The sequence below is a fragment of the Girardinichthys multiradiatus genome, chromosome 8 (genome assembly GCF_021462225.1).
Source record: "Girardinichthys multiradiatus isolate DD_20200921_A chromosome 8, DD_fGirMul_XY1, whole genome shotgun sequence".
Classification (NCBI taxonomy): domain Eukaryota; kingdom Metazoa; phylum Chordata; class Actinopteri; order Cyprinodontiformes; family Goodeidae; genus Girardinichthys; species Girardinichthys multiradiatus.
Genome location: NC_061801.1, coordinates 26,850,228 through 26,861,885, shown reverse-complemented (window position 1 = coordinate 26,861,885; position 11,658 = coordinate 26,850,228). Strand labels below are relative to the sequence as shown.

The following is an 11,658-nucleotide window of genomic DNA, read 5'->3' as shown; positions in this document are numbered from 1 at the left end:
GGTTCTGTGCTCCTTAGTTATATTAGTTCTTTTTCCCTCATGCTTAGTGTTATTTACTCCCAGGTTAGTTATTATAGCATAGTTCTCTTGGTTAGTCCCTCAGATTTCAGTTCCTGTCTGGCAGTCAGTTATATTCTGTTGTTTAGTATTTCTGTTCGTTTACTTAGTTCTTTCCATGTCCTTAGATTTAGTTCCTTCTAGATTTACTATTTATGTTAGCTTATTTTTAGGTTTTCTTATCCCTGCTCCTCCCACTTAGTTTAGTGTTTGTTTCCCTTAAAGTTGTCTCTAGTTTAGTTTCCCCTCCTGTCCCTGTGTTTCCCGGCTCCCGTAGCCTGTGGGATCTGAACTTCTGGCCTGAGAAAACCTGCACTATCAAGTCTTCAAATAAATCATATCGCAACCTATCACGTGGCTCCCGAGTATCTACCTGCATTCTGGTCCTGTCCAACCTCAAACCCTGACATTAAGGCTATATACCGGTACCGGTACAGACTAACACAGACGGGTTCTTTACATTTCTGGGTATAAAAAGAAAAATAAATATTGAGACCTATTTGTGTAGAAAAAAGTTTTTATTTTCGGTCACATTCACTCAAATACCTTACTGAAACGTAGCGTTTTCCTTTTATTTACAATACATGCACATGCGAAGGAGGTTTAAGGAAAATGTATTAAAGTCAGAAGAAGATAAATCTTCTTCTCCTGTCGATCTCTTTGAAATTTTCAACTCCATCACTCTCTCAGGTAAATCTTGTCTCACACACGCTTGCTCTCAGATTTTTTCATCTGTTTGCCCTCAAATCACAAAGAGTGCATCTAACTGGCACATGCTTCTCCTCTCCTGTTCTCTTTCTTTGAATCTGTTTAGCAGGCCCCAGACTGCAGAACCGGCTGGAACTGTCCGGCCATGCAGATTTCCTCTTGCTTCTGACGGACGGCGCGCTGGATTGCTGGAGGCAGGCCACGGGGGTTTCTGGAGAACACAAGGGCGTAGCCATCTTCGCAGGTGCCATCATCTTTTAGAGAACGGCAGGCATAGGTGATGGCATAGTTGTCATAGTCAGTGTCGATCACCCAGTAGTTGTCACCTGGTTGTACAGAAAAGTAAGATGTTATGAGGAATAATGTCAAAAATACAAATGTGGGATAGAAATGAGTGCTGAACCTACCTCCACTTGAGAGGTAGCTTGCCAGGCCCTGGTAGTTCATAAACATCTTGCCAGGGGATGTGGGGTCGGGTACAGAGTACTGAGCCGCCATGTCAGCACAGACAACCCAGAAGCTGCAAAACAGAATATCCAATCAATGATGCAAAAAACATTCTTCACCTTCACTTTTCTGAGTGTTTATAAGTATCTTTTAGAGTATACTAATTATAAATTCTTCAAAAAGTGCATTCAATCTGCCGTTTAGTGCAAAAAACCTCTTCATCCGGCATCTCTTCCTAATCCTTTATAATCTAATGAAAACTCTGCTTGAAACGTGTCCAGTCCTGAGCACATTTCTAAAATCCTGGCTAAAGAAGATTCCCTCGTCTCTTTTGGTTGTCATCAGTTTTTGTTTATAACTTTGGCAAAAGGTATGTGCTGCAAAACCTTTTCGAATACTCTGTTCCTGCCTTGCCCACTTACCCAAACAAAGTGACCCGTCCCCTGGAAGAGGCAGTCATGGAGCCATCATCATCAATGGTGTACTCGGCTGAGATGTTGTCCTGCAGGAACAGTCCCTCTGGGTCTTTCTTCTGCAGTGCATACCACTTCCCAGAATACTGTAAAAAGAAAAAAAACACAACAACAGTCAGAAATATTGGAACGTTTTACCCCCAACACATATCTTAATGTGTTTTTTTTTGTACTCACTCTCTTGGGGTCGAAGTCTTCCTTGACTGAGAAACTGTCTACGATGCAGGAGGCAGAAAGACTGCGTTCAATGCAGGAAACAAAGACCAGCAGCAGGGCCAGCTTAGAGGATCCCATTCTGTAATGAAACAAATTTATATTAAAAAATATCTTCAACCAAAACCTCCATGTTTAGCCCTCATTCCAAAGCACTCCAAAACATGATTTTTTAAGGTTACAAAGGGCAATAGATGTATCATTTATATATATACGGAGTAATATAAAACAAAATAAAAAGAAATTTATTTTTTGACACTAAGTCAGACATATTTTCTTGCAACATTTCATTGCTGTCTAAACGCTGCCTAGTCCAATATTTGTCAAATGAGGTTCAACCTTTAATGAGGATTGTCTTTGGTCAACATTTTTCTACAGTTTAAGCAGTGAAAACACAAATAATAATAACGACCAAATTCAGCATCTCACCTGTTTGGGATCAAAGTAGCAGCAGTGATTAAAAATCAAAGTTCTGGATGTGGTTGTTCTGCAGTAGATCGTGTCCTAAGGTCGTGGCTGCCTTTATATACCTGCCCAGCAGACAAGCTTATGGCTGATTTTCATTGCTTGGAACTAAATATGGTGCTTAAATCTAGAGGTAATCTCTTTGGGTTGAAATCCTTGCTGTAATCTGGCTTCTCTGTTCAAACCTTCCAAGACTTACAATAAAAACAATTAGGCCGTTATGTAACTGACTGGCAGCACCGTGGAACAGGCACACACGTAACACCGGCTGACAAATTAGCTGCATTTAAACATGGGCTTTTAATTAATTGCTTCCGTTGGTTACAATTAAAACCTAACATTATTGTTGGGCTTTTTGCAAACACCTGAATTAATTGTATTCACTTCTAAAAACTCAGAGGACACAATGAGGCAGTTTCAGACAAACCAAAACAAATAGAAAGCACACTGTGACAAATGCCTTACTTATAACATACAATTGAATGTAATCTACAACATATGCTCTAAGATACTAATAAAATCATGTTACACTAATTCAACACCTATAGATGATTTGCCATACATCATGCATCTTAAATTGATACATTACCATATAAAACTGAAATCAGATAATTATACACAAACCCATGTTTTTCTCACATTCTGACAAATACAACATACAAAACTTTTCTTGTTTCAGTTAGGTTAAATTAGCAAAATTATATATACTTGGCAAGTGTCTGAATAATAAGAGAAACATTTTTTCTACCATTTGTTTTTACTTTCTACAAAGCCAGCCTTTAAACTGCTTAAGAAAGCCCATGTGATGATGTTATGGTTTTGTTAGTTTCTAAGAGGTAATCCACAAAATAAAATTTCAATTCATGCACAGCTGTGATGTGCTTTGAAGCAGCACCTCAATCACACTGCTTCCTTTAAAAGAAATCAGAATCTCAGCAAGACAGTTGCTGTCCTCCACAAATTTGGTTTATCCTTCGTACAATTTTCAGATGCCGGAAGCTCCCAAGTTGGTCTGTTCAATAGATTATATGCAAGTATAAACAGTTTAGGACTGTTCATCCATCATATTATTCAGGACGGAGACAGGTTCTGTGTCCCAGAGGTCTTTTGGTGCAAAATGTGTGTATCAACTCCAGAATCAAAGGCGAAGACCTTGTGGAGATGCTAGTTGTAGATGGTGGAAAAAGGCCCTGCCCTGATATGGGCAAGCAGATCACCCAGAGAGGAAGAAGCTATCGTTCCAAAAGCAAAACGCAAAAGCTAGATTTTAGTTTTATCCTAACTGACCAAAACAGCAAAAGCAGTCTGTTTTAATATCAGTCAGTGTGAAAACAAAGGGTCATGTGTCTTTTTATACAGTGTATATATACCCATTCAGCAAATTAGCATATTGTTGAAAAGTTAATTTATTTCAGTAACTTAGCTCATTTAAGTTAAACCCTTCATATATAGGGGCTGCACGGAGGTGCAGTTGGTAGCACTGTTGCCTTGCAGCAAAAAGGTCCTGGGTTCGATTCTGCATGGAGTTTGCATGTTCTCCCCGTGCATGCGTGGGTTCTCACCGGGTACTCCGGCTTCCTCCCACAGTCCAAATACATGTCTGTTAGGTTAATTGGTCACTCTAAATTGCCCTTAGGTGTATGAATGAGTGTGTGCATGGTTGTTTGTGTGTTGCCCTGCGATGGACTGGCGACCTGTCCAGGGTGTACCCCGCCTCTCACCCATAGACTGCTGGAGATAGCACCAGCTCCCCCGCGACCCACTATGGAATAAGCGGTAGAAAATGACTGACTGACCTTTATATAGATTAACTGCACACTAACTGATGTTTTCAAGCATGTATTTCTATTAATTATGATTTTCTGCTCATAGCTAAGGAAAATATGATATTTAAGATTAGAATATTACGTTAGACCAATAAAAAAAAGACATTTGTAAAGGTATGCTTTATAACTGCTTAAATATTGTTCTTTTCAAAAAATACTTAATCTGACAAACAACCCTCATTAGAACATATATTCCTATTTATTGAATATTATTGTACATAATAGGTATATGGCATTTTAGAAAAACATGCGACATGCAATATTGCTGATGAATATTGCAATAATGACAAGACTTGCAATAAATAGACAAATACTTTACCAGACAGGTAAAATATTTGGTTTCTGCTTTGAATTCTCTACTCTAGGTAGTGAGTAGTCTATCCAGCAACTGGGGAAAAATGGAGTTCCTTACTTCTATCTCAGGGTTTATTAAAAAATTTAAATGTGACTAAGTTACGGCTTTGGCAAAGAAACAACTTAGTTGTACCTTCTTAATGGCTTTACCAGAGCATCTTCTAAAAGATTTTTTCCTCTAATAAACAACAAGCATTACTAAATATTTTTGCTCTCCCCACAAATCTTATCCTGGCGAAGATAACTGGAATGTGTGGTACTTTTATCATTAGCTAACACTTATTTCAGCTTAAGCAGTTCTTTATATATATATTTACAGTGATACTACAATAACTTGTAATACATTGCATATCCCTAATGCAAATATTTTGTTTCATCTGTATAAGCTTGAAAACTTGGTAGCTTTAAGATGCAGTAAAAGAACATTAGTGTAGCATTCCTTACATTAGTCTGGTTGTGTGTCATTTATCTCATTCACCAATTATATTCTTTAAGCTCTAGCTATGACATGCTACTTTAAAACAAGTTTAAATGTGTTAAGAAAGCTACCAAACATATCAACTAAAATGTGCACAGCTTCTTTCTGAGATATATATTTTTCAACGCATACCACTACAATGTTAATAAAGCTGCATCTTGCTCCCGTTGATGATGATGTTTCCATGCAGAGCAGCTTTCTGAAGTGCTAGGCTAATGTGGGCACAATGACTCTGTTTTGAAATAACTTGTTGATAATTGAACTTTTTTCTGTCAGGTTTTAGTCATCCACGGGCAAAATATACAGAAAAAAGTTATCATGGTTTAAGATTTTAGACTTTTTATTTTCAGTTCACCATATTTTTACATTACATACAGTGGAATCAAAAATAGTTACCCTCTCTCACCAATATATTGACTAAAAGCAAAATACTATACAAATTAACCTATGTACTGACTCTGTTGTAAAAACAGGTTACAGTAAGGTAAAAAAGTGTGTGATCAAGAGTGTTCCGAGGCACATATGGGCTAGTTCATTGCAATTTTGCAATAATAGTGCAATCCAAAGAGCATTATTGCTAAATACTAAAGCTTATATGCCGATGATGTAATGAAGTGTTAATGTGCATTTGTTTTTTGAGGGTGGGAGGATTGCTGAGGTTAGACAGAGAAAGTGTTAAGCATCTTAACAGCCTGGTGAATGAAGTTGTATCTCAGCTTGCTGAAAATAACTGTTTTCACGACTAGCTGACACTGACAGCTGTCTGTGGCTAGCATGCAGGACAGGACAGTCTCTCTTTACAATGAAAGTACTTACAAAGGCTTATATATGACTAACATTACTAGGAAAACCCCAGATTGGTTAGATCAACAAAATAATGTCCAAGGCTTATTATAGACACAGTCATTTTCTAAAACTGGCCTTGCAAAACACAGCCTTACAGCTTGCTGACTATTGCGGTTGGTACAACTGTTACAAAATCACAGACATTAGTCCATCAACAGGTACCTGAAATTAAATTTGGCCAGGTATTCTGATACTGATCATTTAAAAATGCGATGATCAGGACCCTGATTGGCTACCTTTGATCAAATCCGGACATCTTTGCTTGCTAGTTATATTCTTGTATTGATAACTTTTCTTGTAATTGCCATATTCCCATTGTTGTAATAATGTTTATCTTAAAGTTAACCAAAAGTTATATGCTCTCTATAACCAGTCATAAACTACCTACATAAAAACAGGTAATCTGTTCAGAGTGGTTAAGTTTTCTATGACTACTGTTTACAAAGAAAAGGACAATCAAAATCTTGACCTGCCCAAGGAACCAAATCACAAATAAAAGGCAAAGTTCAGTACCAATGAGAGTGGCGTAAATCAATCTGTGAAATATGCCAAAGAAAACCTTTCAAAAAGAGGATGTTTTTTAAAGTTTGCGGCTTCAGAGAAAAATAATAGGGAATAATAGGGAAAACATAACCTACAGTCAGCAATGACGTAAATAAAATAAATAAGTCTGATTGTTCTTTGTTTCCAAAAACAATATAAATTTCGTCTGTTGCCTTCCGCTTATCCAAGATCTAGTTGGGGAGGGAAAACGTTCCTGGATGGAAACCCAGACCCACTTGTGTCCAGTAACATTCTCCTGCTGATGGTGGAATCCGAGGTGTTATCATGCCAGAAATAATATACAGTCCTCACAGTAAGTTCAGTCTCTGGCGGGGTCTCTTCCTAGTGTGACGTGTTCAGAAAACCTCCAAATTTAGGCTCCCAAGCGGTGACACCATCACACGACAGAACCACCTCGGCTGGCTCTTTTCGATGCGGAGGAGCAGGAGCTCTACTCCTGTATGATAGCGCTTCTCTTACCTCTAAGGTTCACCTCAGCCACCCTTTTGAGGGAGTTCTTTTAGGTCACTTCTGGGATCTGGGATCTCCTTTCTTGGTCATGACCCATATCTCGTGTGTAACAGATAAATACTTTTTCTCTGTTAATGACAAATGATCTTAGAGTTCAGTCAACCAAGCAATGGATCGTAAAGAGACATGAAAAGGCATGAAAAAGCATCACACACAGTAAATAAACTTCCATTGTACAGAATTGATAGATTTACCTTTAAATTGTATGACATGGATAAAATGTTTTGGCTTTCCTTTCACAAGCTTCTTCCAACAGTTTGATGACATCTCAGCCATTTCCTCCTGACAGAACTGGTGCAACTGAGTCAGGTTTGTAGGTCACCTTGCTTACACACACCTTTTCAGCTCTTCCCACAAATCTTCAATGGTACTGAGATCAGGGATTTGTGATGTCCACGCCAAAATATTAACATTGTTGTCCATAAGCCAGTTTGTAACTAATTTGGTACTATGCTTATGTTTGTGGTCCTTTTAGAAAACCGATTTGTACCCAAGCTTTAAATTCCTGGCTGATATCTTGAGATGTCGCTTCAGCATATTCAAATCGGACTCTCTTCTCATCATGGCATAAATTTTGTTAAGTGCACCAGTCACTCTTGCAGCAAAATAAAAACAAACAAGAAACAAAACAACATGATGCTGGCACACTTGTACTTTACAGATGGGACGATGTTCTAAGGCTTACAACCTTCCCCCTTTTTCATTCAACTGTAAGGATGGTCATCATGGCACTTTAATTTTAGGTTTAACAGACTAGATATCTCTAAAAATGAGGGTCACAAAATAAAACCAGTAAAGATCTATGATTTACTGTCAAAACATTGTAAGTTACACACATATTGTAATAAGTTAGTTAAATAAGGGTAAAACAATTCAAGCAGCTTCACAATCGTCTATTCATTTTTCTTTTGCAATTTCTAACAAATGTTCTGAGGTTTTTAGCAAAAATATGTGATTATTAATAATTTTCCAGTTCAATTCAATGTTTGGGTGGCATTTAAAGATTTCACATGCTGTTTTACAATGATATATTTCTAGCTGTAAAGCTGTAAATAACAAAATAGCAGCTTTATAACAGTAGGACAGTACCAAAGTGAAAACAAATAACAAAACAACAGAGCACATCTAAAATCTCCATGTGAATGTCCCAAATGTGACAATCTTACAAAAGTGATGCCAATTGCTCTTATAAATCAGCTACCATCTGATCCTGACTTAATAAGAGGTATTCTTAGTCGCTTTGGGAGAGGGAATCATCCCTGGAGAGATACAGAAGTAAACACAGCTATATGTGGCACATTGGACAGTTGGCAGAGTTCAGTTTAAGGACACGGCTTCACCTCACTCTCAGTAGGTAGAATAAATAGAACGAGCCTGGCTGTCAGCCATGTCTCTGTGTTGAGCAACGGAGGTTTAATCACTTAAGAGGTTGTCTCTAAACACACCCAAACAATAGAGTTAGATAATAAAAAACATTGATGTATTTTAAACTTTTCTCTATTATTAACTAAACTTGCACTGTCAAATAAATGATCTCTCAATCACTTAGTAGGATTAATATGTTATTTTAACTTTCATATTAATCCTACTAAGTGATTGAGAGATCATTTATTTGACAGTGCAAGTTTAGTTAATAATAGAGAAAAGTTTAAAATACTTCAAATTTTTTTTGAAGTATTTTAAACTAAGAATGTCACCTCGCTGGGGGGGAAGGAGTCTGAGCTTGTGCGGGAGGTCGAGAGATATTGACTAGAAATAGTCGGGCTCGCCTCCACGCACAGCGTAGGCTCTGGAACCCATCTCCTTGAGAGGGGTTGGACTCTCTTCTAATCTGGAGTGGCCCACGGGGAGAGGCGGCGGGCTGGTGTGGGTTTGCTTGTTGCCCCCCAGCTCAGGCGTCTCGTGTTGGGGTTTACCCCAGTGGATGAGAGGGTTGTATCCCTGCGCCTTCGGGTTGGGGAGAGGTCTCTGACTATCATTTCAGCCTACGGGCCGAGTGGTAGTGCAGAGTACCCTGCCTTCTTGGCGTCCCTGTCGGGGGTACTGGATAGTGCCCCTCCCGGGGACTCCATTATTCTGCTGGGGGACTTCAACGCCCACGTGGGGAACGACAGTGACACCTGGAGAGGCGTGATCGGGAGGAATGGCCTCCCCGATCTGAATCCGAGTGGTGTTTTGTTATTGGACTTCTGTGCTAGTCACGGATTGTCCATAACGAACACCATGTTCAAACATAAGGGTGTCCATCAGTGCACTTGGCACCAGGACACCCTAGGCAGGAGGTCGATGATCGACTTTGTTGTCGTATTATCAGACCTTCGGCCGCATGTTTTGGACACTCGGGTGAAGAGAGGGGCTGAGCTGTCCACTGATCATCACCTGGTGGTGAGTTGGATCCGCTGGAGGAGGAGAAAGCCGGACAGACTCGGCAGGCCCAAGCGCATAGTGAGGGTCTGCTGGGAACGCCTGGCGGAGCCCTCGGCCAGGGATGTATTCAACTCCCACCTCCGGGAGAGCTTCGACCAGATCCCGGGGGATGTTGGAGACATAGAGTCCGAGTGGACCATGTTCTCTGCATCTATTGTCGATGCTGCTGCCCATAGCTGCGGCCGTAAGGTCTGCGGTGCCTGTCGTGGCGGCAATCCCAGAACCCGGTGGTGGACACCGGCAGTAAGGGATGCTGTTAAGCTGAAGAAGGAGTCCTATCGGCTGTGGTTGGCTTGTGGGACTCCTGAGGCGGCTGACGGGTACCGTGAGGCCAAGCGTGCTGCAGCCCGGGCTGTGGCAGAGGCAAAAACTCGGGCCTGGGAAGAGTTCGGTGAGGCCATGGAGAAGGACTATCGGTTGGCCTCGAAGCGATTCTGGCAAACCGTCCGGCGCCTCAGGAGGGGGAAGCAGTGCTTTGCCAACACTGTTTATAGTGGGGGCGGGAGACTGCTGACCTCGACTGAGGACATTATCGGGCGGTGGAAGGAGTACTTCGAGGATCTCCTCAATCCTGCCATCACGCATTCCGTGGTGGAAACAGAGGCTGGGGACTCGGGGTTGGACTCTTTCATCACCCAGGCTGAAGTCACCGAGGTGGTTAAAAAGCTCCGCGGTGGCAAGGCTTCGGGGGTGGATGAGATCCGCCCTGAGTACCTCAAGTCTCTGGATGTTGTAGGGCTGTCATGGTTGACACGCCTCTTCAACATTGCGTGGCGGTCGGGGACAGTGCCTCTGGACTGGCAGACTGGGGTGGTGGTCCCCCTTTATAAGAAGTGGGACCTGAGGGTGTGTTCCAACTACAGGGGGATCACACTCCTCAGCCTCCCTGGTAAGGCCTATGCCAGGGTATTGGAGAGGAGAGTCCGACCGATAGTCGAACCTCGGCTTCAGGAGGAACAGTGTGGTTTTCGTCCCAGCTGTGGAACACTGGACCAGCTCTATACCCTCTACAGGGTGCTCGAGGGTTCATGGGAGTTTGCCCAACCGGTTCACATGTGTTTTGTGGACCTGGAGAAGGCATTCGACTGTGTCCCTCGTGATGCCCTGTGGGTGGTGCTCCAGGAGTATGGAATCGGGGGCCCTTTATTAGGGGCCATCCGGTCCCTGTACGAGCGGAGCAGGAGTTTGGTCCGCATTGTCGGCACTAAGTCTGTTCCCGGTGCATGTTGGACTCCGGCAGGGCTGCCCTTTGTCGCCGGTCCTGTTCATAACTTTTATGGACAGGATTTCTAGACGCAGCCAAGGGCCGGAGGGGGTCTGGTTTGGGGACCAGTGGATTTCGTCTCTTCTTTTTGCGGATGACGTGGTCCTGCTGGCCCCCTCTAGCCAAGACCTACAGCATGCGCTGTGGCGGTTCGCAGCCGAGTGTGAAGCGGCTGGGATGAGGATCAGCTCCTCCAAGTCCGAGGCCATGGTACTCGACCGGAAAAGGGTGGCTTGTCCTCTTCAGGTTGGAGGGGAGTTCCTGCCTCAAGTGGAGGAGTTTAAGTATCTCGGGGTCTTGTTCACGAGTGAGGGAAGAATGGAGCGGGAGATCGACAGACGGATCGGTGCAGCTGCCACAGTAATGGGGGCGCTGTGCCGGTCCATTGTGGTGAAGAGAGAGCTGAGCCGAAAAGCAAAGCTCTCAATTTACTGGTCGGTCTACGTTCCTACCCTCACCTATGGCCATGAACTTTGGGTCATGACCGAAAGAACGAGATCACGGATACAAGCGGCTGAAATGAGCTTCCTCCGTAGGGTGGCCGGGCACTCCCTTAGAGATAGGGTGAGGAGCTCGGCCATCCGGGAGGAGCTCGGAGTAGAGCCGCTGCTCCTCCACATTGAGAGGAGCCAGTTGAGGTGGCTCGGGCATCTATACCGGATGCCTCCTGGACGCCTTCCTCGGGAGGTGTTCCAGGCACGTCCCACCGGGAGGAGGCCCAGGGGACGGCCCAGGACACGCTGGAGGGACTATGTCTCTCGGCTGGCCTGGGAACGCCTTGGGCTCCCCCTGGAGGAGCTGGAGGAGGTGTCTGGAGAGAGGAACGTCTGGGCGTCTCTGCTGAGTCTGCTGAGTCTGCTGCCCCCGCGACCCGGTCCTGGATAAGCGGAAGACGACGAACGATCGAACGAATTTTAACTTTACTCGCATAGCAGGAGAAAGTAGATATATTTATTTATGTGCTCTTATTTCCTGGATAATCCCTATTAACTATTGTTAGCCTAATGTATTATGTATTAGTTCTGT

General features: G+C 42.7%; 1 protein-coding gene across 1 annotated transcript; it reads right to left on the bottom strand.

The window, feature by feature from the left end:
- Positions 1-556: 556 nt before the first annotated feature.
- Positions 557-2,467, bottom strand: rbp4l (retinol binding protein 4, like). The gene is made up of 5 exons (XM_047373131.1): positions 2,328-2,467; positions 1,863-1,980; positions 1,635-1,771; positions 1,173-1,285; positions 557-1,091 (listed from the first exon to the last, which is right to left on the bottom strand). Exons 2-5 carry the CDS (start codon positions 1,977-1,979, stop codon positions 868-870), a joined length of 591 nt encoding a protein of 196 aa, XP_047229087.1. The 5' UTR covers position 1,980; positions 2,328-2,467; the 3' UTR covers positions 557-867.
- Between the last annotated feature and the right edge of the window lie 9,191 nt (positions 2,468-11,658).

Coding starts and splice junctions, on each gene's coding strand:
- rbp4l (XM_047373131.1), bottom strand. CDS start 1,979: ATGGGATCCTCTAAGCTGGCCCTGCTGCTGGTCTTTGTTTCCTGCATT. Junction 1,772..1,862: donor AAGACTTCGACCCCAAGAGA/GTGAGTACAAAA, acceptor TTCTTTTTACAG/TATTCTGGGAAGTGGTATGC. Junction 1,286..1,634: donor GGACGGGTCACTTTGTTTGG/GTAAGTGGGCAA, acceptor TCTGTTTTGCAG/CTTCTGGGTTGTCTGTGCTG.